This window comes from Plectropomus leopardus, chromosome 11 (genome assembly GCF_008729295.1).
Source record: "Plectropomus leopardus isolate mb chromosome 11, YSFRI_Pleo_2.0, whole genome shotgun sequence".
Classification (NCBI taxonomy): Eukaryota; Metazoa; Chordata; class Actinopteri; order Perciformes; family Serranidae; genus Plectropomus; species Plectropomus leopardus.
The window spans coordinates 13,702,651-13,730,478 of NC_056473.1; the positions used below are offsets into that span (position 1 = coordinate 13,702,651).

Consider the following 27,828-nt stretch of genomic DNA (forward strand, 5'->3'; position numbering starts at 1 on the left):
CAACCTCTTGCCAGAGTGGAGGGTCTCGAAAAGTCAAAGTCCGGGGTGAGAGAGGTCGGCCACAATTTTACCTGCACGTCTCAGGGTCCTGGAGATGTACAGGTCTTGGAGAGATGGAAGATTGCAGCCATCACGTACCAGATTGACATATATAGTGTCCAGTAAACATGTAATAATAATAATAATAAACTTTATTACAGACTCAATGGTCCAGATAAGTGCAAGACAATACATACAAAAGATATAAAAGACACATAAAGTAAGTCTGTGGTGTTGGAAATTAAATTCGGTGTAAATTAATATAATTATCTAAACCTAGTTGTTGTTGTCAAATAGAGCTATACTCTGTTTCGGCAGATCAGTGACCAAATTGTGAACCTTAAACATGATTGAGTACTGATTATTTGATGCTTTTTCTTTGTTTTGAGTCAAAGCTCTGACACACCAATAGTAAGGCTTCGGTCAATGGTGGGCTGTTGGTTAGCGTCTGTGGCTCTAGTAGTGCACCGTGTCCCTCACAGTTGGCCCTCAATGGTGCCTTTGTGGCTTTTTTTCCCCTGCCACTTCAGCATGTTGAGTTGGTGTCTGCATAGCCGGCGGTGACTGAAATCTATCTGATTGGCAGTTCAGGTCAGTGCATGGAAAAAAGCAATGGAAGTGAGGAATGTAAACAAAGAGTTAAAGTCAAGATAAAGTGAGATTGAAACAAACTTGTTATATGACGTAAGACTGTTTTTCTTTAGCTATTGAGGTCTATAGCAGAAACGTTTCCTGACTCTGTGTCGTTGTTCACTGGTGCAAATATGCTTTGTTCTTTCAACATTGGGTTGTTGTCATTGTTGTTGTTGTTGTTGTTAATGTGCTAACTCGCTAAGTAGCATCAAGATGGTTTTCCAGATTTTGTTTTTGAATGATGACCTCCATCTGTTGGTATGGAGAGTTATTTCCTCTCACACAGGTGCAGAGCATATGTGCTCGTTGGCCATCGATTGTAGTCTTTGTGGTGTGTTTGTGTGCAACGTGACGTGACACAGCAGGCAGCTTTTGCCACCGCTAGTTCTCTGATGTTTGTTTGGTGTGTCTGGGCCTTTGAGACCCAAGCTTAGGTTTGGTATGCATTTTAATTTCTCCTAACTATCTGGGATTAGTAGGACCTGATGTGTGTAGAAACTAAGCATTGTCTTTGGACAGGAGGTAATTTTTTGAAGAACAAATTATGCGGACATTGCAAACAACGCAACATATCTAAAAGCCAAGTGACTTGCTTTTTTTGTAACTCTGTATGAATTTTCCTTGTTCCATCATGTAAGCTAGGTACAGTCTGTCACTCCTAATTGGCCTATGTTGAATGCTGCGATGATACAATAATAAAGTCCAAATGTATTTAATGAGGCCATAATAAAAAAGCACATCCTAATTAACAGGATTGTAGTTTGTTACTATTTGTAAAATTTATCAAATGTGAATGCCATATCAAACCTAAGGTAATGTACTGATATGAGGACGCAGGGGCACAAGAGGTTAAAGGTTCTGGGGGCAATCAAAGAAGAGTTGTAGTAGTATCAGACATGATCAGACACAATGAACAGTGATAATTTGCATTATTATTTTAAGATGTTGGTTAGCAGTTGGAGTGAAAAGCCACAGTGTTTCTTCAAGGATCCATCCACATCTCATAACACACACACACACACACACTCTGCTCTGTGTAACAGCATGCGCCTTGCACCTTGCATAAGTACATGTAAACAACCTGAAATCCTCTGTAGAACAAAAGTGGACAGCTTGTCCTTCCTGTCCTACACGCTTGGCTCCATTGTTGACAAAGACCGCACCCACAACAATCACTATCATTCATTATCATCATCATAACTTCCACTGAAGATTTGGCAAAGAGCAGTTAGATCTTTTCATCTGCCCTTTACAAGAAAAACAATTTTCGTCAGCACCACAGTTGTCAATATAACATGAGAACAAAAGTTCACACCTCAGTACGTCTTTGTGTTTGTTGTGATTACCTGAAGACTAGTAAATCAAACTTCCCCCGCACAGAATGTGGGACGCTGCAGGAGAGAACAATGGGAACTTTAGTTAGATCACGCTGTTGTTCAGGGATTGTCTCACACACACACACACACACACACACACGCACACACACATTCAGAAGCACATATACAATAACTTCACAAACACTTCATCATTTTTCCTCTTTTCTTTCTTGTGCTTTGTAATGGAGACAATTTAGCTACAAGCGTGAAACCTGAAGACATATATATTCAGAAGTTAGTGTCCCAGTTCTGATGTTTTCTCTCCTCTGTAATACATATGGTTTTTTCATCTTTTAACACGAAATGTATACAAGGAAATATGATCGTTTTTATTTTTCAGCAGATGCAAGATGTTTTTTCAGGCTGCACTGTGAGATCATTAACAAATGACCCAATTGCTTGTAAGATTGAGAGAAATCCATTTTGAGGACCTTTAAAAGCACAGAATTTACATTTTTAATTTGTTGGCTTAAAACATAAGAACAGAAGGTTTTAACCCTCATGTTGTCCTTGGGGTCAATCTGACCCCAAATTAAATCTTTTGCTTTCAAAATATATTTTTCATACTTATGTAAACAAGATCTATTGGCCCTAAATTCCAAAACTAAGGGAAAAATGTGTTGTTAATGTGTTGGACTGAAATAAGACTAAAGGTAACACAGAACTGATTGACAGTTTACACAATATGCTTTAATTAACAGCCAAAACAGGATGGGGTCAGACCCCAGAGGACGAAAGGTGTATGGCAGTCAAGAGGACATTATGAGGATTAAACATTTCAGCATCAACTTTTCAAAAGGAATATTAACTATTGATGTCCTCGGTGGTACCTGCACACCGGCTCAAGAGCCTCAAAGTCAGGTTCCTCCTTGTAAAGGAGGCAGGAGCTCCTGGGACAAGAACTTAAGTGAAGTGGCTGAATTAAAGGAGTAGTTTGGATATTTTAAAGTGGGGTTTCTTATCCATGGTCATGGTATTAAATAAAGCCAGACTCTATTGAGAAAAACAGTCATTTAAGCTCGCTAAACACAGGAGCTGCTGGCCCACCACTGCCTTGATTAGTTTATTTGCGTTAATGTGTGACTTTGGTATTTTAAAGGGTTAGTCTTGATTCACCAAAGTCACACAATAACACAAACAAACTGATCACAGCAGCGGCAGGCCAGCAGCTTTTATGTTCAGTGAGCTAAAATGACTATTTTTCTCAAAGGAGTCTGGTAGCTTTGACGACAGCATCGACGGGAAACTGAAGCTGTTAACCGTGGTCATGGTTGGTAATGTTGCTACTTTCTCTGACAGATTGTGTTAACTGTGGGATTGGGAAGGGTTTTTTTGGAATATATGTCATTTCAGCCTGAAAATTCTCTCAAACGAACACCAAATAACTTTTGGTTACATTTGGCTAATTACTCCAGTCAAGCAAAAGAGTCTGACTTGAGCACCATGGCCTGCAGTGAGAACATAGTTGTTGTTGAGTGTCTTCACCTTATATATTTAATAGAAAACAATGTGTGCTCACAAAAAATACTTTATTATTTAATGGCAGCCCTGATAGCACCTCTGATTACATGTCTTAACATCTGGAGACGCTCTTTAAGCAACAATTTTCTAGTCTCAGTCCCTTCTGAACTCTTGCTAAATATTTCATCCTCACAGCAGAGATAAAGTGTCCCGTGCCGTTCACACGATCTGCCTTTTGTCTTCAGTGTGAGGAGCTCAGCAGACAAAACGAAATACCAGGTCAGCGGTGTCGGTCCCAAACAGCATCGAGGCGACAGCTTGAAACACGAGAGATGTTTTTGTTTTTCAGCCAGCGTCTCATGTGCGACTCTATGACGCTGCGCTGGAGGTCACGAAGGGCAGCTGAGGGACACTTTGTCCTGGAAACTAAGATGCTCGGTTTCACCTGAGCTTCAGCCCAATCTCAGATTGCTTTTTGTCTGCTGCTGCTGTACTTTTTTTTTTTTTTTTTTTTTTTACAAATGATTGGTTCTGTGCTTTGGAATAAAAAAAAGAAAAAAGAAAACGACTTTTTATTTTATTTGATTGTCTGTTTTGTGATGAACATGTGGCCAGATTACCTACTGATGATTCTGATGGACAGATGATTATAAATCACTTTATCAGCAGTGGGAAAAGGTCATACTGTATGTGGCAAAGTAAAGTTCACAAAGACTTCAGTTTACTCTGATGTTTCTGGAATTTTTCACATATTTTGCATTTGCCCTGAGGGCCTCACCTACTTTTACAAATGTATCTCTCTCGTAATTAGCGCTCCTTTTTCAGAGATGACCATTGCCGTCCCCAAAGTGATAAGGTTGTTGGTCAGAACATCACCTCAGTCCAGAGTGGAATATCTCAACATCTGTTGAATGGATTGGAATAAAGGACAAAGGAGGACAAAACCTACTGACTCTCCTGATCCCCTGACTTTATCTCTACCTGCACCAATATAGTGAATATTTAAGGTTTATAACAGTGATACCCAACTAACGGCGCTGCGGGCTACATCTAGGGTGCCACGTGACCCCCAACCATTTTCTTATTCACACTGGGAATTGTTTAGCAGTTTTAGTATAGATAAGGTGCCAGACTGCATAAAACTGTGTCTAAACAGAGCTTCCTATAGTGTCCTATAATGCCAGAAACATACTATAATCTTAGAAATGTCCTAAAATCCTATAAACATCCTAGAAATGTCTAAAAATCCTAGCAACATTCTGAAGTACTTGAAAAGTCCTAAAGTCTTAGAAGTGTCCCAAAATCCTAGAAATGTCCTAAAATCCTACCAATGTCCTAAAATCTTGCAAATGTCCCAAAATCCTAGAAACATGGGGCCGCTGTGACTGGCCCCTAGCCCCCTGTCATTTTGCAAACGAGACCCCAAGTATGTCTTTCCAACATGTTCTCATCCCAAGTCGTCACATCTTGCCGCCTTCCTGTGTGTGTAGGTCGATTTTGGTATTTGTTCCACATCACAGACAGGCCGTGGACGGAGACGAAGCAGCATGGACAGTGCTCTGTGAAAACTTAACAGCGGTTACTTCTCTTTATATGTATCTTACTCATTCAGTCTGTCTTCCAAACTTGATGCAGACTGATTTGGATCGATGTTTGAGCGCTGTTTAGGAGACGGATGGTAGTTAGTGATGTTATGTTATTGCACCTTGATGGTTAAGGAGCTGAAATTAGGGCATTCACTGTACATTCACTTGGGCATGCCAACTGTACACTTTCCCATTGAATTGAAAAGCCAGATATTAGCAGGTGTTAGGTTTTTTTGGCAGTGGGTATGAGGTTTAAGTCTTTTTCCTGGATATTTTGTATGTTATTCTGGTAAAATTGCAAGGTATCATGAATACATTCAAAGCATACAATAGCCTATATCTGGACTTCTTAAATTATGTCTTCATGCAGCCATTTAGTGCTAATATGAAAATACTGTATATGTGTTAAGTGGCAATCCGGTAATCAGTCTGTGGCCTACTTGTTTATTTATTAGAAGTGTGCTTTTACCCCTTAAAAATTATGTACTAATCGAAACAAAATTCATATTGAATGTTTCTCATTTTAATGCAACAAATATAATACATACAATTGTACTAAAAAAGCTAACATTTCTTTTAACTTCACTGTATTGCCTCATACTAAAGTCACATTGTTTTTAAGCTTGTCGTGTGAAAACAGCAGCAATCCATCAGTACTGGAGACAGAAAACAACACACACAGGGGCAGCAGGGAAACAATGTCTCAGCACATTTCTTTGCATTACAAATAATGAGGCCAAGAATTTGACCTCGGCCTCGGAATTTGTTTGCAGTCTCAGTGTGACTGTTTTGAAAATGTCTCTCCTGAGACAGAACTAGGCCATCAGTCTTCTTGTCCCATTCTACTATGAACTTTTTAATGAAGTTGTTTAATATTGTCAAACTACTAACCTAATCGATAATCTTTTGATAAGAGTGTATGCTCTTCTCAGTTAGTCAGTCTGCATTTTAGATAATGACACTGAATAAGAAAAGGATGAAAACCTTCAAATGGACCTCTTAATGGCCTCTAAAATATTGACAATATGCTATTTTTGCCATGCATTTACATTTTGCTGTATCTTCAACATCACTGATCACGCATTAAAATCAGGCTTTTATTATGTATGATTCATGAGTGACGGTGATTCATCACTAATTCATTTTAATAAAGATACCAGCATCCTATAGCTGTTTATTATCAGCTGTGCTGACATAGCAGCTATGAATATTTCTGTGCAAGAAGACTCTTGGTCAGATGGTCAGTTCTTTCGCATGCCCTCTTCCTCTTCCTGACTCCCTAACTGTTTTTTTTTTCACAGTTGGTTTGAGAATTTAAATGTTAACATATCTCGACTCTTTCTAATTTCCTGAATAAATAACCCATGCCTCCTCACTGATCGACATCTCCTCTCCTAAATCCAATCTATGAATATCCTGTCATCTCTACTTTGTTCTTTTATTAGGTTTGCATCCTTGTGATTGTTTGGGACACTGCCTGTTCCCATGACGTTTCTCACTGAGGGAGTGAATCCTAGAAATAGACGTTATCCTTCATTAGCATTAGTCTCACAGAGGAAGAGATGGAGATAAAGAGAAGGAGATGAATGACAAAGGATAGAGGAATTATTTGAGATTTGGACTCTGCAAAGTTAATAACCTCAACTTGTTGTTCGTGCATTAGAAATGGAAACTGTTTTTAAACTTGCTATAAGCCACTCCTGAGACACGACTGGACACTCGGCGGGTTTCACTCACTGTTACATCATGATGAGGGTGCTGTCTCATGGTGTCTGGCAGGGGGCACTGACCCCCGTGTCCCCTGCTTACCCAGGCAAGCTGGACTGCCAACATTAATGCTGTGATGTGCCAGGATCAAGTAGCTGGACTGCTATCTTGTTACTAATCTGATAATCTGTTTGGCACGGGGGCTCTTTTCCATTCCTCCTTACATAACTGGGTCTATGTTCAGATTCAGGCTGAGAGTCTGGACCCAAACATGACAAGATGACTATTGCAAAGGACAAAGAGACAGACAGTTTTAGAGAAAGAACAGGACTCTCTGTTCACTTCCAGGGAGTGACTTAAACTTGTTTATAAAAAGTCTTTGTCTTTCCCTACTTTATGGTGATTCCCACACAGGTTTTCCTCAGAGGGGTCAGAGGTCAAGGACCCCCAAAACTGTAATTATACAGTATTACCATCATCACCCCAGATCTGAAGGAAGTAGGGGACAATTTTTGCCACAGTCAGTGCTGGAGACTTAACAGTACTTTCAGATGATATTAAATCTGCATGTTTCCTTTTCTTTCCCAATTTATATTGCACAGCACAAGTTTCTCTTCCTCAGTTTCATCTGGCCTTCCCTTTTCTCAGAGTTCTGAAGTTATCATATCACAAAAACACCAACAACAGCGAGGCATAAGACAGCTACAATTGGCCCTTTTTCACATTAGTTACTAGTTATTGGGGAAACACACACACACCATCGGCGACTGTTTATAAAAAAGCCTAAAGAATACAATTCAGGAAGGCTTTCTTCTTTCTCCCCCTCTCCTGCTGTCTTTTCTTACTGCTTGCCCGACTTGCAGTTTGTCAGACTTGACAGATTTTGCACCTAAACCAGCTTGCATATTGTCTTGTCACATGATCAAATAGAGACACGACATTGGACAACATACATATTAGCCAGCAATCATCATTTGCCATCTGAATATGATAAAAAAAGATTATATATTTAATCTTTTTTTTTTTGTTTTACCGTATTTGTAGTTCTTATAGTTTATGTGGAATAAGAATAAAATCTGGTTTTAGATTTCTGCTATTTTACAAATAAATACAAAAAAAGGAGAAAGGTTTGCCTTTTTGAGGGTAAACAAATCAGAAGACATTAATCAAAGTAAGTTTTCCTTAATACAAAGGTGTATTTGCAAAGTGGCAATTTAAATAATATGAAGGGTCATTTTCTGCCCAACACATTGTGGCTGGGCCCATTCTTTCTACATCTTCTACACTGAGCCACGCCAAACACAGCTTTAGTGACGTGACAGTAATGTAGTTTGTTTATAGCTTTACGTGAGCTTTTTACTTGTGGCAAATACATTTAGGTATCAAAACTCCTGAAAGTGGTGTTCATTTGTGAAAATTATCTAGCTGATAAAAGTGTAATTGTCATAAACTTTTGTTTACTGCAGAGTTTATTTTCTGCAATAATCCAAAATCCAATGGAAAATCTTACTGTTGGTTTGACAGTTGCTTACCTGTAAGTCAGGACGGTGTTACAATGGCAACTATAGTACACTGTAAATCAGATAGACCGTCAAAAATTACTACACTATGTATTTTAACATATTAACTGTGTGCTACATCCAACATTTGCTCTGAGAATAGTAAGGCTATACTTTCTGGGCTGTTGGCAAAATCAATGACTGGCTAAAAAAAAAGGGTCTGCCTGCAGAATATTACAGTCACGCCACAACTAAACAAATCCTGCAGAGCCGCTGATTTAGAGAAAAAAAAGCTATAGAAGTAGGCCAATCCCTCAGGGCAAAGAACTATTGAAATACCAAGTACGGTTATTCAAGGATACCTTATTACAGTATCACTCGGGAAAAACATAATCTGTTTATTTTCAACTGTACATAACAAACACACACTAATTCTACTGCACACTATGTATTGCTTTTGTTAATTCTGTTCTTACTGGCATATCACAGCTGCTTTCATGACTGTAACTGTATATTGGATTATTATTTATTATTATTGTTATTATTATTATTAATTAATAGGTCAAATTAACATATACCGACCAGGAAGAGTCTCAAAATTATTACAAGACACAAAATGGCTACATAAAGATGCAAAGTAGCTGCAAAGAAACACAAAATAACCCAAAAAAAGAGATCAAAACAAGCACGAAGACAAAAAGTGACAACAAGGCAATACTAAGTGATCAAAAAAAAAAAACTAAGCTACCCTAAACAGATACATTACCTCAGTAAGACACACAATTACTCCCAAAAGAGACACAAAAATACCTCAGAGACAAAAACTTTTACAAAAAGAACACAAAACGGCCACAAAGTATGTGTGTCTTGCTCCTGTGTAGGAGAGGTGGTGCAGTATGTATGGTGTAGTTATTGTGTCAGTGGAGGAAGAATTACTCAGGTTTTATCACAGTAATCACAGTAATATCACAGTATTCAAATACTCTGCTACATGTAAAAGTCCTGCATTCAGAATTTCATGAAAGTAAAAGTACAAGATTAGCACCAAAATATAATTAAAGTACCAAAAGTAAAAGTACTTACTACGCAAAATGGTTCATTTCAGAAAAATGAGTATCATATGACTGGAAACTATAAATATTTATACTGTCATGTGCATAATTTTAATGCTGTAGCTGGTAAAGGTGGAGCAGATTTTTCAATAAAACTTTATCTTCATCTGCAAAACCACCATCATCATCTAGTTATTTATTCTGTGCTTGTTGAAAGGTGCTAAATTCAGCAACTCATTATTATTATTATTATTATTATTATTATTGTTATCATACTGTATTATTTATTTGACCCTAGGAAGTTTAAAATGATCAAAAATTTGTAGTGGAGGAAAAAGTACAACATCTGCCTCTTAAATGTATAAGTAACACGATGGGAAAAAATGTAAATGCTGAAGAAAAGCACAAGTAGGGATTACTTCAAACTATGAGGTACAGTACAAATATAGACCTACTTTCCACCACTGGTATGTATATTGCAATGTTACAATGTAAAGTGTGTGTTAAGTGTCATAAAGTTACAAAATCACATAAATTCTGCATTTATCTGTGTTTCAAACATATAGTTTTAATCGCTTTATGTCCGTTTGTTTACTTTCTCATGACGGCTTGTCTTACCCATGATGCCTTGCTGCAGCTATAAATACCCCCGCCGTGCCGCTGTCCCGCAGTCTCGCTGCTGCGGAGCGATGTGTCCTGTCGTCCGCCGTCTCTCTAACGTACAGACGCACTAGAAACTTCAACCGCAACAAGGTTTTGTCTTAAGTTACGGATGCTGAACTTGTCTGTCGAGTTTTTTTCAAATAGAAATTGTTTTAGTTATCAAAAAGGACCTAAAGACCCGTGTTTCCTCGAGCCTATCATGCTGAACACAGAGGAAAGGTAGGAGGATGCTACTTCTCTTCTGGAAACATTCATCAGACATTAACTTTTTTTTTTTGTCGATGTCAGTTGTTCGTGCCAGTGTGGCTGAGTAGTTTGTTTCAGTCGGTAAAAGGTTGTTTAACTTTTATGGAGTTGCGCTTGTTAAAAATAGTTTGGCTGTACTTTAAGCTAGTTCGCTAAATAGCAGGAAATCAACAGCGAGAAAAAAATGGAGAAATTAGCCACAGTGACAGACAGAGCTGTAAACAAACATGACAGGAGGAACACAAGCTGTTTCTGTCTGCAGACTGACGCCAGGGTGGATCGCTGTTTCTATACAATGTTTTTTTGTTTTTTTTTTTGTTGGTTTTCTTGTTTTTTTCGGAAAAAGATGCGAGAAATAATTTGATGATGTTTTCCACTTGGTGTGCACCCAAAAAAAGCTGTTGTAACATATAGCTTTGTAAAGCTGACGTGAAAGTCACTGTCAGGCTACTCATTTTAGTCTCCAGACCACACTTTAAACCCCAGCCAGGACGCGCTTTTGATTGTAATCTCCGTTGCGACGCTTTTTTTGATTGTAAAAAGTATCAGTGTTTCTTCTGGGAATCTGCAAGTTGTTTCTTGTATGTTCAAACGCTGTAAGACAGATACTGATAAACTGATTATTTTATGGAGGACTTCATCAATCGTTTTATCTGTAAAGTGGCCCGAAGATATTACATTTTAACAGACACGACAGGCGAAACATGAGCTGCTCGTTTATGTTTGCAGATATGATATTTGCATACATTGTTTTTTTCACTGTGTCTGTTTAGAGTTCAGTGATGGAGGAAGTAAGTAAAAGTACAAAGACCACACTGTAAAGACATTCAAGTAAGACTCGTGCATTGAAAATGGTACATAAGTAAAAGTATATCTGTAATCAGGAACATGAACATGAGTAAGTAAGTAAAATCCTTTAAAAAGCCACCAAAATATTCAAAATAAATTTAAAAAAAAACGACTGAAATGAATGGTTATCAAAATAGCTGCCATTGTTATTATTATTATTATTGTTATTATTATTATTTAGGTTATTGATTAATTGACCAGTTGTTTTAGCTGTACTTGTTTTAGTCGTTGGATAGTTAAATTTATAGCAAAAAATGATATCAGAATTTCTATAATTTTCTTATGCCTTTTATGCAAAAATCTTAATTTGTAACTAACCTATAAGTAACTAAAAAGTACAATGATCCCCTCTGGAATGTGGTGGAGTAGAAGTATAAAGTGGCATGAAAAGAACAGGCTCAAGTAAAGTACAAGTACCTCAAATTTGAACTTAAGTACAGTACTTGGATGTACTTACCAGTAGTTACATTCCACCCCTGACAGAGTTACATACTGCATATGAGTTTGAGTTTAAGTTAAACATCCAGAGAGTTGTACTTGATGCAATTTTATAATGTTTTTCTCCGTGTTTAGATCAAAAACAAGATTTTTTTATTTCATTTTTCTTCAAATACAAGGGGTAGCAACCAACAGTTAATGCATGCCAATGCATGGCCCAAAGATGTTACATTTTATGCCATTTACAAAGTTATTAAACAGACAAATGTTAGGTAATCATTTTGAATAATTTTGATCAACCAATTAATTGACCAACTAGTTCCTTCATCACTGAATAGATTAATTCAAGCCCAGTTGGAGAAAATACACTCTTTTTAACTAGTACTGAAATTATTAGTCAGTTAATGAACAGTTAAGATAGATAATTAGTCAACATCAAGCTTTTTTTTTTTTTTTTTAAATCATTCGAAATAGAATATCTTTGAGTTTTAGACTGTTGGAGAAAAGATTATTCAAGCCAATACCCATTGATATTTATATCAGTTTTAAGTTTGGATATGTTGACTGTTATATATTTTTTTAAACTGCTGTGAGTTTGTTTCATATTGCTGTGTTGTATTTTTTACTGGATGTTTATCCCTTTGCATCTCTGCAGTAGTCCTGTAGGGATTTAATGTTGCTTTGGTAGTAAAATGTCTTTTATTATGCTATGCTTCCTTTTTATGTATGCAGGCCTAAAATGAATAATTTTGTGATCAATCAAAAGGATACATTGTAGTCCTCTTTTTGTCCTCTGTTGGTTTTATCATCTGACACAGAGAGGTGAGGTTCGTTGATGCTGTGAGCCAGAGCAGCGACTATATTAGCTCTGTGTCTGTTACGGCCGTGTCAGCTAAAGGCATCAAGTGGCCTACATCAGCCTGGTTGCGTAACACACTCCCCTTTGCTGGTTCACTTCTCAAGCAGTGATGTGTGTGTGTGTGTGTGTGTGTGAGTGTGAGTGTGAGTGTGAGAGTGTGAGAGAGAGAGGCATACGGGGGTGAATGCAGTCAGTAACAGCTGGATTATCTAACCTGACCTACCTGAAGTATAACTAAGTGCCCATTGAAGTGACGGGCACACTGATCTTTAATGGTTGCTGTGGTTTCTGGAAGATTCAGGAAGTGCTGCTTAATTTTCGGGCAACTAAATCAAAACATTAACTGCGCCAACCGGTTTCAGTTGCCATCTCGTGAGGTCCACTTCAGCGATCATTGTTGACTGCAGGCAGTGATACAAACTTTAGCATGCACCTACAAGTGAGGAATGAGTTGCAGACGGGCTTGACAGGAACACATGATTACACTGTAAAGAGTTTCGGTACACTGGTACAAACTTGAAGAGACTTCTCACATGTAGTAGAAGATAACTTATTATTCATAAAATGCGAAACAATAGTAAAAGAAATAGCCTCACAATTTCCCAAAGCCCAAGTCTTCATAGAACTTATTGTTTTATTCAGCCGATAGTCTAAAATGAGTCAGTTTTTAAGCAAAATGTGAGAAATGAGAAGGTTTTCTGCCTCTCTGTCCATTAACATCATTGTACACATAATATCTTCGGGTTTTCAACTGTTGGTGGGACAAAACAAGACATCTGATGACATCACCTAGAACTTGGAGACTGTAATGGACATATTTAACTATTTCCTGAAATTTTATAGAACAAATGATTTTTCTACCAATCAAAAATATAATTAGTTGCTGCCTTAAAGACAATAGGTATATTAGAAAGGCTGAAACTAGTTAATTTTTGGCAATTTTCCTTTCCTCCTTGCTGATTATTTGCTCTTGATGGTGTAATTGATCAACTGCCTGTTGGTTTTAGCTCTAATCAATTTATTTATAACTCAGAACGTGATAAAGTGGGAAAAACGCGAAGGTAAAGTTAATGTTTTTGTCATAGTGTCATTGTGAGCTTTATAGTTTTTTAGTGTATAATAAATGTTTATGCTGTCAGCGTGTGGACACTGCTTCTAAGGCATCGCTTATTCTGAAATTAACAAATAAAGAAAAGCAACTTTAGGGTTTTCAATTTCCTTTTAGATGTTTTTGTTCAAGCAGCCTTGTTGGCAACAGCTGGTGTCATCCACCAAAATCCAGTGTGGCAGACATTTACTCTCTCTGACGCACCACCCAATGCACCAATGCCACCACCGATAGTTTCGCCCAGATACACGCTCTTTTCTGTGAGATGAATAAGACGATGTTGTTTCCACCCTAAGTTTATGTTGTCACAACAGACAGTAGACATGCAGGTTCAGGTATGCATTAAAAACATGAGTTATTACGTTGCTTTGCTCATTCCTTTAGTTTGTTGTCATACGGTTATCGCCACAGGCTTACATAACTTTCCTGTACTGACAAAGCCTTTACTTAATTTCACCAACGCAGGTGTTGGATTTCACAAACCACATTCAGCCTGAAATTTTGGTTGAGACAAATATCAAATGTGGAAGGGATGTTTTTAAAATTCCCATGGTCTTCATATTAGTGCCGCCTGTTTGGTGGGTTTCTGATTGATATGGCCTCTATTTGTACTCAGTTTAGTATGAAATCCTAAATTATTCTGCTTTCCAGAGTGGTAATCCTGCATTCTTCCATGTTCAGTTTAGGGATTGGAAGATTATTTGGCCTGGCCGATTATCAGAGCTGATATTTGGAAATTTGCCAATTATCTTTATCAGCATTTTATTTTAAGGATTGCTGACAAAATTAATCAATACAAATGTGTAGGTGTTACACTTAACCAACACCAGGGAAAGAAGTTTGTACTACATATAAAGAAAGTGTCAGCATGAGAGGAACTTTAACTTTGTAAAACCTCAGGGAGCTATTTTTACTTTTAATTTTTACTTACTATTTTTTCATTTTTTATTTAAATTTTAATTGAACTTGATGAAAAAAAAGTTGCTGGTAACTGTCTGTATATGATGGTGAAAGTCTCAGTTTTAATTAGGTCTGTGTTGGAGTTTTTTGTATTCCAGTTCTAAATTTTGACAGAAATATTTTCACTGTTATTGTAAAAACATATCGGTTCTAAATATTGGTTATTGTGCTTATTAAGTACTAATAATCGGCATCGGTATCAGCTCTGAAAAACCAACATCATCCTACCCCTAGTTCATTTAACAGCCCGTTAGTGCCAATGTCTTTATGCACTTCCCAGTCTGACGTGCTAAATTTTATGATGCATGTTTACAATGACCTCAGTAATCACTTATCTTATCCTCTACCACTACTAAATTAAGCGGTATGTCTTGAGAATTGTGAAATTGATTTCGATGAAATTTGGAACAGACATTCTCTTCATCGAGCACGATCATTTGGACAAAGTTTAAACTTGTTCAACACTTCAGATATTATCAAGTGAAAGTCAGATGTGAACATGGTCTGACAGTCATCAGCATTGTTTCAGGTCAGTATGAGAGGGTCTTGCGTTTTTCTGTCATCTCTGTCTCACGGTGTTTCACCAAGGGCTAAGGAGAGACAGACAGCAGACTGTCGCACTCACCACGCCAAGTTTTGTATACAATCATTTAAAAAAAAGACATTAAGGAATGGCTTGGATTCAGGGATTTTTTTTCATAATGCATTGCAGAGCTGTTGTCAAGCCTCCACATTTGATTGATTTCAATTTTATTTTAAAAGTACTTAAAGCGTGCACTGTGCAGCTGTATTATGTAGGAAAATAGAAGTATTGAATTTGGACTGTATCAACAGATATGCAATATTAAATGACTTGGAGGCGGTGGCAAAAACCTTCATTGGGACGTCACTATCCTGCTCTGTACTGGTCTGGTTATTTAGACTAGTTTGGTTGTGTTTATTGTCTTCTGTGTGTCTGACCAGCCGTGAACCGCAACAATTTGAGTCCAGGGGTCAGTGCAATGTGTTTTGACAGGGATACGTCCATCCACACTCAGAGCATGTGTGCCTTTCCTGTTTCTGTCTCGACGTGTTTTCCGACACGCTGCTCTGCCAAACTTAGTGGGTCAGAGGAGGTCTGAGGACTCTCCTGTTTACTTTCCTGCGTACAGCAATGTGTTGTTTACATCCCCAACCGAGATTATTTTCACCACAGGTTCTTTTAGAGCTATTATAACAAGCTTTTTTATGTTGACAATTAAAGTTAAAGTTGAGTCTTTTTCCATTACTAAAGCTGGTAATTATAGTGTCAGAAGTGTGTTTGGTGTGTTTTGGTCTTTTTGGAGGACCTGCCAGAGTGCTTCCTGTTTTGGTTGAGTTGTGTGTTCCTTGGCTGTTGGCAAAAGTCTGCTTCAGCAGCCGGCCAACTCGGGCCGTTCATCCCCTCAAACAATTCACCTGAATCAGTTCTCAAAACAACTTTCAGCTCAGGAAGAGCAAATTGGCCGTGGAAGAATTTATCCTTAAAAATAATAATATGTTTCTGTTGCATACACACACACGCCCTCTCCCCTCCTGACAGAGATGGACGATGACGCACTTGGCATCTTTGAGTCTCACTGCAACACAGATGATTAAATCCTCACCAGCATATTAATGCAGTCCAGGCTTGTGTGCACGACCTTCACAGAGTGGTGCACAGAGTCTGTTTCACCCATCAAGTTGACCTTCTTTAAAAACGTAACCTATATTCTGTTTTTAGTGTGACCTCATGACCTATTGGGGGGGCTATAGTCTGCAGCTCTCCAGCTGGAGTGGCATCATAGGACATGGGGGCGGGGATGAGGGCTGCTTGACTGAAATGTCAGAAGACGAAAGTGTTGCCTTTCAAAACAAGCTGGCATTTCCATCAAGGACAGGCTCTTCTGTCTGTGTCTGGAAGTGAAGATGGAAAAAGAGAAGCAGGTCTTGACATCTTGGCAAGTGTGCTAATCTCTTCCTCCATCTGCGTCCTACCTGTCGTCCCTGATACAAATGAAGAGTAACTCTGGGCGGTCTGAAGATGTTTTAATGGTGTGCTGCCAACATTCACCTCATTCACAACTCTGATGTTTTTTTGAGGAGATTCTGTTACATTTTGAAGTTATACCTGCTGAGTACTGCTGCTTTCTGTGTGCTGTTGACTGAATTTAAGTACATTTTTGAGACAATTGTACTTAAAATATTTCCATTCATTGGTACGGCTTATCCGCTACATTTCAGAAGGAAATATTTGTGACATACTTTTTACTTAACGACAGTTTTCTACAACTATAGTTACTTTGTTGGCCCCACAATACAATAATATCACAAAGCTTAGAAAGTTACAATGCAATATTAATGCAGTCTTAAATGTTTAAGGTGTGCTTGATATTACGATTTATAACCTTTTCAACTGCAAATTATGTCCCCAAACTTTGTCAATGTCTGTTTCATCTCAAAAGACAGTTTCCAGTCTGATAATCACACTTCTCTCTATTATGTATTTAGTGGACTGAAAAGCAATAGATTTTATTATTCTGGTAGGGTACCAAAAGTTTAATTCGTATTTGCAATATCAGATTAATATATAATTAAAAATATTCATAAATAGTCAGCTGATTGTTAGGTCCATAAAACATCATAAAAAAAAAAGCACGACAATGTTTTTGTCTCTGCATATTTAAGGATTAGAAATGATGAAACAGGAAAAGGGTATGTGCAGTTGCTGCTGCAAAGTGAACAGGCATAATGAGTTTTGTTTTCCATTGCTCACTCTCTTGGCTCTATGCAGATCAGGTTGTCTGGGTTACCTGTCTGGCCTGCAGGGAAACTGTCTGCACAGCTCCTCCCTCTCACATAAACAGTATCTGATGTTTTTATTCTCCACATCACTCAGTCATATCAGTATTCTCTCACAGACGGGTCCTTCTAGCTGGTGAAGTGTCAGATAGGATTGTGTATCGTGCCGGGTTGCGGCAGGCCAGGAAGGGTATTTAATCGTATAAAATTTGACAAAATAAGAATCCCCAGGCCTCATGTCTAGGCCTGTCTGCTTGCGTCGGCCAGCTGCCATCATGTCTGGTTTGAGATGCGCGACTGTAACTCAACACGCCAGAGATTCGTGTTCCTGACAGCCTCACAAGCTATTTGCAGAGGTGTTTACAGATCATGTGCTTGTTTATGTACATGCTTTCCATCACACGCACAGCCCATCAGGCAATCCTTTGAATGCAGTTGTAAATAATTGGCTCTAATTTTTGTCTGTCATAAGTTCATAATCTATCAGCCTGTGATGGACTTTCAGGAGAGTCAGTGGAGTGAAATTATTTTTCCCACATCACATGTTTTTTGGCTTTGTTTATGTATTATGATTAGTTGGGGTCGACAGATTATCAGTCTGGTCAATTTTGGGGGACGATATTTGGCATTTTTTTATTTAAGGGATTACAAATAAAATTAATTAATTGAAAACTGCAAAAAAAAGTGTCAGCATGGGAGGAACTCTTACTTTGTAAAACCTTTTTATTCTTTTTTCATTTAAATTTTCACTCGACTTTCTAAAAAAAACAGTTGCTGGGAACTTGCTGTATATGATGTTTAAAGAATCAGTTTTTAGTAAACATTTGTTAAAGGTCTTTAACAAAAGTTCTGTGTTGGAGTTGTATAATATTCCAAATTGTAAATAATGACAGAAAGATTTTAATTTTTATTGTAAATGCATATTGGTTCCAAATGTTGGTTATCTGTCTCATTAACTACTAATAATCGGTAATGGTATCGTCTCTGAAAAACCAATATTGGTTGACCCCTAATGATTAGCAAAATATGCTGCAATCTCAATTTAACCAACTGGGTTTAAACAGTTTTAAATAAAGGTTAAAAATGTCCTGATGCTACTGAAACTGAGGTGCTTGGGTTTAATGTTGTACCAGTTTCCTTCCTTCAACCACCCTCTTAAAAAGGTCAGCGTTGCAATATTTGCACGTACCCAAAAACCTGTTGAATATTCCTAATAATATTGAAATATTAGTGGGCATGTAAACGTAGCCAGTGACTCTGAGCTAATGTTGCTCATGAACACTGGATGGACCCCTGAACAGCTCCTGAAGCCGCTAACAGCAACAGTGTCCATACAGTTTAGTTTGACAGGCTTGCAGCTGGTAGTTGTATCACAATAAGTGCATCTTTTTTTAAAAGCTTTTTAGAAAATGCACAGTCGCTGTTAAGCCAGGGACTTAAGAAGCATGTTTTCTTTATAAAACAGCAGTGGGGAAAAGGGGAAAACCTGAATATTGATAGCAGTTAATGGGTCTTTGTAGAGACTGCATGAGACCATCCTCCTAACAGTGGATCAGCTGAATGGCTCCAGAAGCTTTCTGACATATTTTTAGATTCTGTTATTATGATTATGAAGTCTTTTAGATTAGTTTTTATTCTATTTTTTTATGATAATAACTGATTTCTATATTTTATGAAACATTACTTCTAAAAATGTTTTTAGTATAATTATGATACACTCTAAAACCCTTTGGCAATGCACTTTATACTGCGCACTTTACATTTTACATCATTGTTCTGGCCAAGGGGGCAAGACCCAAAAATTTTGCTCCTTTTATATTTTCTTTAATATGAAATGATCCAACAATTAAATGAATGTGAAATTCTAACCGATTCATCTTTTTCCTTTCAGTTCATGGTTAGCTGGGTCTCGGCTGCCCAGCTCTATCCCTCAGTCTCCAGGGCCTCTGTGGTGCTCCTGATGCCCCTCACCCACAACTGAAGATCCCGGGTGGGCGAGGGACTGTCAGGGATCACTCTCTCGGCGTGCTACTACACAAGGTGACGGTCCCTAACTTCACTCTACTGCACAGACAGCTGTAATGGTGACATCTGCACATGTGGCTCCATTAGAAAAGAGGTTCTGAATCTCAATGGGACTATTCCTTGTTAAATAAATGTTAAATAAAATAAAATGCGACAGTAACCTATGAGCGTACAACATTTGAACCCATAATACAAAGTGCTGCTTTTAAAACAGTGAGTTGCAGTGATGTTTTTTCGTGAGTTTACAATTAAGTAATTGGCCAATAATTGTCACATTAACTTAAGAGCAAAAGCACTGGCTGAGTGTTACAAGTCTTTGTCCAAGTTTGGTATTCAAGACTTATTTGAAATAAAAATACATGTTATAAGAGCTTATTTGTTTTAAAGGATAATAATGGAACAATAAAGGTCTGCACGTGTTGCTTTTTAGAAGCACTTAAGTTAATAATTCAGTTAAGTGCTTCATCCCTCAGGGACCACTCTATCTCAGCTAATGAGTTGTACTCTCATTTTGCAAAGTCTTTTTGTTTTTTAAAGCTTAAAAATCCATTAATCTGTCTCCCGCTCATTATTTCTACCTGCAGTGGATTTAACGCAGGAATTCATTCATTCATTCACCTAGTTTTCTCTTGGTTGGCTCACATTTTACACTTTACACTTTAACAAAAAGATGTATTACGTAAACCTCTGCACCAAACCAGTGTGTCATCTCTAGTGAGTGTTTGTTCACGCATGTCAAATTGTACCCCGGACATGTGACTAACTGTCCCCGGGGATTAGAGATTTAGGATCAGACAGATCACAACTGTCATATTAACATCCTCATCTGTCCTCCACTAGCAAGAAGACCTTTCTGATGTTACCAGTTTATCAGAGTTGGTCAGAAATGCTTTCATACATTTATGTTGACTTTTATGTACTTTTAGACTTGTGCATGGAAGTTATATAACTCAGTATGCCTTTATTTCCACATCTCATTGTTTACACACGTTTACATGACAGTTAGCTCTATGACTCTTCCATCAGAGGAGGACTGGAAGGTATATTGAGGTATATCAAGGTATGTTGATACATTTTCAGTAGAGATTTAGGATGAGATTATGCCGTTTAGTTTGTATAGAGTGCTGGTCCCCACTGCCAAAGAAAACCCGATTTGTTCATTTTTCTATAATTTTTCATTTACATGTCCTGCAGCTGTATATTTCCAACCAAAGAGGGAAACCTTGTCAATGCATATATAGTCTATTTTGATAAAATAACTTGTGACATCTCACATGTGGCGTTGACTTGCAAATGTACATTTAGCCCATACCGCGATAAACACCATGCATTACCATTCATTTTAAAAATAGAGACATGATTTTGATCTGTATCACCCAGCTGTAATCCATTATGACTTACAACTCTGCTCAGTATTCATGAGTAAGAAAACATGAAATACAGTGAATTTAAATAGACACACAGCTCCTTCTAGCGTGTCAGAAACTGTCGTTACAAAATCACATATCTCACCAAATATCTGAAGACCAATAGCTGAGAAAGTCAAAAATAAAATTATACAGAAGTGGTTCGAGCACTTCATCAGCTAGAGCACAAGACTCTTTTTCTGCAGACACAACACATGGTGCTGTTTTATCAAGATACCCATGCCACCACAACCACTTCCGCTTTGACTCGTTTCACTTCACAGCCGTCCTCACAAACAGAAAACTTTCTTCATGCTTGATGTTTAATTTTTCTCATCAGATTTTTGAAAATTTAAAGAGCCTGCTGGTGTAATGGGTGACAACAGTGTACAGTCTTTCTACTCAATTTTTAACCTGTTAAACCAGGTAGGGTTGCAACAATTAAATCAGTAGTAATAGTTTTTCTTGGTTTTCTGATGATGTAAAGGGGTAAAAGGGGTTCATTTTTTCCCATACGTGCAGTGTATGCACAGTAAATACAGCTCACATTTAAATGCTTAAAGTATTGAGTGAGCATGAAGGGACATTTGTCTCTTACCCTCACCTGCTTTCTCCAGTGTTAAAATGAACCTTAATATAGCATAAATACTGAAAAAAAGCTGAATCCATAAACCAAATCTTTCTTGCTCTTCTGTGCTCCCTGTAATCATCCAGGATGAGAAGTTAACGGTGACGCAGGCTGCTCCAGCAGGTGGGGACCCCACTTTTCTCCGCTTCCACTACCAGCTGAATGAGCGTCGCTCTGCCTTCTGGGATACAGCTCTATCAGGAGACAGCCTTTTCTTGGAGATCCCTGCGGGGCAGCTGGTGGAGGGAAGCAAAGAGGGGTAAGACCTCTAACTTCTAAAGCTCCCCGCTGTGTTTTTCTGACACTGAATTGTAAAAGTGCTGCATTTATCGTAACTTATGGAAAACACAACTGTTTGTTCACAGTGAAGTCTCGGAAGGTATCTTTTTTTTAATGATTACTCAGCCCTTTTTAGGTTGGAAACGTTTCTCTTAAATGGTTGTTATCTGTTTAGCGATAATCAAACATTGCATGTGTTGATATCAATTGTTTCATTACAGTATCAGAAATAAAACGTTAAATAAACAACCCATTGAAATCTCCTCCAATGGATCATTTTTGTAGAAGTCTGCACACCATATGGGCCTAAATTGTACACGAGAGGCTGTTATCATGATTTTCAGTGTGTCTCAAATTAAAATGAATGCTTATAAGTTTCTGTTTTCACGGTCTGGTTTTGTGTTTGGCCGTAATCGATGCCTCGCACAGAGTAACCTTGCCCGCTGCTGGCACAGAGCCAGTCATCTGAGCAGCCAGCTTTGCAGCTGCCACTGCATTATTATGTAAAGTTGCAGCGCTTATGTAAAGTGAAAAAATAAAAAAATAAAACTGTGTGCGTCATCGCCACTCCCCCCGACTGACTCTGCTGCTCCTCTCTCCCTCCCTCGCCCTCTCTCTGTGTTCATGTTTTCCTCAGGCTAACTGCTCTGCTCGAGTTTGCGGAAGAGAAGCTCAAAGTTAACTACGTGTTCCTGTGGTTCCATAAAAACAGAGAGGATCGATGTAAGAGTTACTTTTGGATCTAAATACTGTTTCTATGTTGTTGTTATTGTTGTTGTTGTTTATATTTATCTGAAAATAGGAATACCTTAAACAAGGTACACAGGATTTTTTTTTTTACTTAATATGTGTTTTTTTGTACGTGACTGAATTAACCAGTAATGGGGCCTCGAGGCAAAACGTTTTTAGTGGGCATTATCTTAAAGACTGGATTCAGGGGTAAACACTTCTTTTAATTGTAGGTAAATACACCTTTCAAAAGCCCTCTTGTTTATCTAATCTGCACACAAACAGAAATGTACAAAAAAAATAATGCGTGGTTTTAGAGGGAGTTGCGTGCTTGAATTATTTCTTCACAGTTTATCCAGCCGTGCAGCACGTCTCTCTAGCTTCAGATCCAGTTTTTCAGTTATAGTTGTTAGCACAGGTTTGGGAATGGGGATCTGTACAGGCACAATTCTAACTTTACTGTGACAACAAGAGTCTGGAAGCTGCACGCAGCTTGATGCTCCCAGCTGTTGTTCACCAAATAAATAATTTCAGAAAGTTATTCCTCCTAAAACTTCAAGCAGCATCACATTCAACTACAACTATAACGTTGCTTCATAATTTAATCGATTCTGCCTTGACCCATGCCACATTATTCCACCTAGTTTCATGAAAACTGGGTCAGTCGTTTTTCTATAATCCTGCTGACAAACAAACAAATCTGACTGAAAACAAAACTCCTTTGGCAGAGGAAAAGTATGTAAAGTACTACACAAACGCACACACACACAAGCTCAGATTAAACAATGTACGTGGATGGCATCATCAGACCTGGTGTACATACAGCCATCATCATCATCATCATCATCATCATCCCAAGTCACCATTATCACCAGCCAAACACGATAAATGTTTTATTAGTGAGCTTTACAGAGATTTATTTTTTTCAATTTTGAACAGAGCCAGGCTAGCTGTTTCCCCTCGCTTCCAGTCTTTATGCTAAGCTAGTCAAATGGCGCTCTAAAAACATTAGACTTTTTTCACTCTTTAACCCTTTGAAACCTGTGGAAATTGGCTTGATTTCTTTCATTTTTAATGGGAAGAAGCCATTGAGCAACAAAAGAAGAAATTACCCAAAATTGATCCAGAAATTATTAAAAAAGTACAGTTTTTAACTTTAGTAAAGTAAGTTGTTTTTTTAAGTTAACTTTCAAAAATAATTTCTCGCAATTAGTGTATATTTTTTACCAAGATGCTCATTCCCTCTTTTCGCTTTTTGTTTTTTGAAAGAAATTGCACCAAATTGCTCAGGGCTCAAAGGTTTAGATACATGTGAAAGGCATCTGAGAGCAGCACAAGTAAAGTGATGTTGCTCCGAGTCTCAGAGGGTTAAAAAAAGTTGAACTCTTTCTTTGCTAAGTGAGTTTAGCATTCAGGTTCCACCATGTGAACCTCTGACAGTCTTCCCGTTTCCCCCCCAGCATCCATCATCAAGACGTTCCACTACATGGGCTTTGAGATGGTGAAGCCGGGCCACCCCATGGTACCAGCCCGGCCCGATCTGGCCTTCATGGTTTACTCTCTGGACAACAGCAGCTCAGACGAGGAGTGACTGCTACACAGTCTCCTTACACCTCCCTCTCCCACCCTTACCCCCTCCCTTCCCTCCTTCCCCTCCCTTCTGTCAGTTTTCTCCCTGAAGCATCGCATCCACCTCGGCTCTCACTCTGACAAACCTCCCAGAAAATCATTCATCGCTGACTGGGAGGTGTCACCTTTTTTAATAGACTCGTGATTTACGGAGGTGTTTAGGAGTGGTAGGATTTCCATGCGACGCCCCCCCAACCTCCTCCCCTTTCCCTCCTTACCCGAGGATATCTGCAGATTGGATAAACAGGGAGTGGCATAGCTTGAACTAAGCCATCACTTGCATTTTGGGATTTTGGCTTTTCTTTTTTTTTTCTTGATTATTATTTTTCCTGTATAGTGGTTTCTCTCTTGGCCACATTGTTTGTTTGTGCTGCCATCAACAAGACAAACAACCGTTTGACATTCAGGAGAAGGTTTGGTTTTACATTAAAATTCAGCATATCTCTCCTCTGACAGCTTCGACCTTTCATAAGAAAAGTGACTTTGGGTTGTCGTCGTGTGCTCTTTATCATGCAAGCTGGTTTGATAGGGGTAAAAAGAGGAAAGTATGGGTTTGGTATGGTTGATAAAATGTTTTGCTTTATATTATAAATGGGGAAAAGCCTGATTTGTTGCATTTAACATTAACCCACATGTCTTTTCACTTCTTCCTGGTATATGTTAAGGCATCATTCCAGCACGTGTCACTCTCTCTGGGATTTGTTTTAAGCTCTTAACACTTCAGCCACAAATGTGGAAATACCCTGTTGGTCTCTCTGGATGCGTCAAAGCTACGAAGCAGTCTCTATGTTGAATGTCGCAACAGGGTAGCTGCCAGCCCGCTGAGGTTAACCCCTCTCTCTTCCTCCTCCCTCTCTGCTATAATCAAGCTGTCAAGCTGATGGTGTGAGTTATTGATGAGCCTGGGAGGAGGGCAGCCTGGTTGTTGTTTCACTTTGCGTTTTACACACACACACACACACACACACACACACACACACACACACACACACTTAGGGTTTATTTTTTTCCAAATCATAAGCTGAATAATTATCAAGAGCTTCCACTTACTATTACTTTTTATTAAAATGTAGACATAATGTGTGAATATCATGAAGCTTCAGTTTGTGCCTCTGATGTATTGTCATTACACTCAAGTTACAGAGTTAATCATCAAGTCTTTATATTTATTGATAAATAAATCATTGAAAGCCCCAGAAGGTTGTTTAACAGCACTTATCGTTATGAAGGTGTTTCCAGGATTCTCAAAAACATTTTAATCCATTGGCAAAGACATGCCATTGCTTGCTCTGTACAACATAAAAAGACATTATTTTGTATGAAAATATTGAATAATACAATTTAATATCCATGTAGGCACAAACTGAAGCTTTTGAAGCTTCATTCAACCCAGTAGAGTCACCAGTAGTCATACTATCACCAGTTTAAAGCTCGATTTGAAACAAGGCTTTTTGTGCCTAAAGAGGAGTGTGCAATGTTAATAATTTTTACTCTTGAGTCTTACTGAGGAATGTGTTTCATAATTCATCCTGTGCAGATTCAAACTCGTGCTATGAGGGGAAAAGAGCTCATTGTAGCGGTACAACAGAAGCACAGGTGATTAACAAATATGCAATTAGAGTAAAAAACACAGTTTTTAGTTGTGGTTTTTAGTACTCTTAACGAAACGCCAAAGAATCCATTCTGTCTGTCACATGCTGTTGAGTCAAATCATCTTGCTTTTAAAATATTCAGCTAATTTAAACCTAGTATGGTATGTAAAAGCAATATTAATCTACATTCCTCATGCCAGCCATACTACCTGTAACACCTCAGAGAAACATGATCGTAGTCTGTTCCATTTTGGTGTTGGGATGGGGTGGGGGCCTTTCTTTTTCTTCTGCATGTGTTCGGATCATATGAGTCTTTATTGCTACTGATTGAGCCCTGACTATGAGCTGTTAGGAAATGTCAATATATGAATTTTCTCAGAGGTATATTTTTATGTATGTATATTTCTCAAACGTTTACTGTGATAGTTTAGGGATTTTTTGTTCTCAGTGATAGAGTTAGCAAACATTCAATGACAATCCACTCTTGTATACTCTGGAACATTTTGTCTTTGGGGGAAGTAAATAAAACTAGTTAACTAAACAGTGTTTTCTGTTTGTTTTTGTTCCTCTCGAGGGATAACGGATTGGCCTTAGGCTATGTATGTAGACATGATGTCAGATGTCTTCTTGCTGTGGGGATTAGTTAAAGGTCCCATATTGTGCTCATTGTCAGGTTCATAATTGTATTTTGGGTTTCCTCTAGAATATGTTTCCGTGCTTTAATAGTCAAAAAACACTTTATTTTCCTCATATTGTCTCCCTGAATACCCCTGTTTTCACCCTTCTTCTGAAACACGCCATTTTAGCACCCATCTCTGAAAAGTCCAGTGTGCTCTGATTAGTCAGTATTTGAGTCTTTTACATCTGCGCTCTCTGAGTCTCTGCACCATCTTTGTAGCTGGGGAGTGTGTGTAACCGTACTGTAGCGCCACCATTTCTACCTTTTAGAAGCATTTTTCCCAGCTGAAAACACAAGGTGCTTTTCAAGATGGCTGAAGTGACCGTGATGAGCGCAGTGTGGGAAAAATACCGGAGCAAAATTCGTGCCCAGCGCCTTGCTGCGCTGCCGACATTTGAAGCATGGCGTAAATACACGGTGCTCCCATGGCAAAGCATTAAAAAAAAAAAAAAAATTAAAGCTGGCCACAGAAAAAAACGCTTTGGTGGACACAGCCCCATATATGTCGAAGTTGTGACATCACAACTCCTAGGAAGGCCTGACAGCTTGTTTAAATGCACAGTTTCTGTATACGGACAGAGTGCTTTTTTTTCTCTGTCAATTGAGCATTTAGACATTTTAACACTTTTTATATAGCACTTATACATGCTTTCTAAAGAAAAGACATGGAAATCTGAAATCTTTTAACAATATGGGACCTTCACATCTAGTTTTGTGTTTTTCAAGATGGCACCTGTAAGTTTGGACAACAGTAACACAGTAACACAGGAATCAGGCCAAGGTTATAAAACTGAGAAACCCCAAAAAACTGAAATTCTACAAAAGAGCAGCCAAATTAAGACTGATGTGAATAAAGGAAACACTGAAGTAAGTCAGCGATGATGAGGCTAAGTTGAGGAAATGAAAGTGTTTTTTTTTACGAACAGTAGTTGAAGGAAGCTCTGTTCCAGCAGATCGCTGACTCAGGCACTAATCTCCAACCAGCAACTCACCGCTGGCTTCTCGCCAAAGACTGAAACAGCCTCCCGAGTCAGTTGATCTAGAGATCTATTTTCAGTGGCCGGGCCAGGATGGACTCAGCTGTGCTATATCGGTGCCTTTAATACAGCAGCAACCTGCTTTTAAACCTTTGTTTTCAAGACATTCAACCTGTGTGAATAAGTGTAAACGTGCAGTGACCCTGAGGTGCAAAACAAATTAACACAACACAAAAAAAAAGAAAAGCAGATTTTTAATATTTCTGTGACTGAGTATTTGAATCATGCATAGGGAAAAAAAGTAGAGATGGAGTTTATTAGTTTATTTTTCATTATGAGAGTAAAGTCGAAATGCTGAGTTCCTGTTCGAAATGTCACTCACTATCAGGTTTTTTTGCGTAGGAGGTAGATCAAAGGTTTTTTTGACATTTAAAATTAATTTTGAAGTTTTCTTCCCCATGCCTGGCTCTACTACTAAAAAAAATTTTTTTTTTCTTGGCAATTCATTTCAGATTTACATCTTCCTCTCTTTTTTTTCTCTTTTGGCTGGCTAATGTCTGGCTACTCTGTTGTATATTTCAGATCTTACATTGTCCTCTTCACTGCACT

General features: G+C 38.3%; 1 protein-coding gene across 1 annotated transcript; it reads left to right on the forward strand.

Annotated features, from left to right (window-relative positions):
- The first annotated feature begins 10,038 nt into the window (after positions 1-10,038).
- oaz2a (ornithine decarboxylase antizyme 2a) lies at positions 10,039-26,104 on the forward strand. Its single transcript, XM_042495838.1, is given in 6 exon segments — positions 10,039-10,235; positions 19,167-19,233; positions 19,235-19,315; positions 21,421-21,593; positions 22,251-22,336; positions 23,803-26,104. Coding segments are annotated over 6 exon segments (648 nt in total). The 5' UTR covers positions 10,039-10,125; the 3' UTR covers positions 23,934-26,104.
- Positions 26,105-27,828: the final 1,724 nt, after the last annotated feature.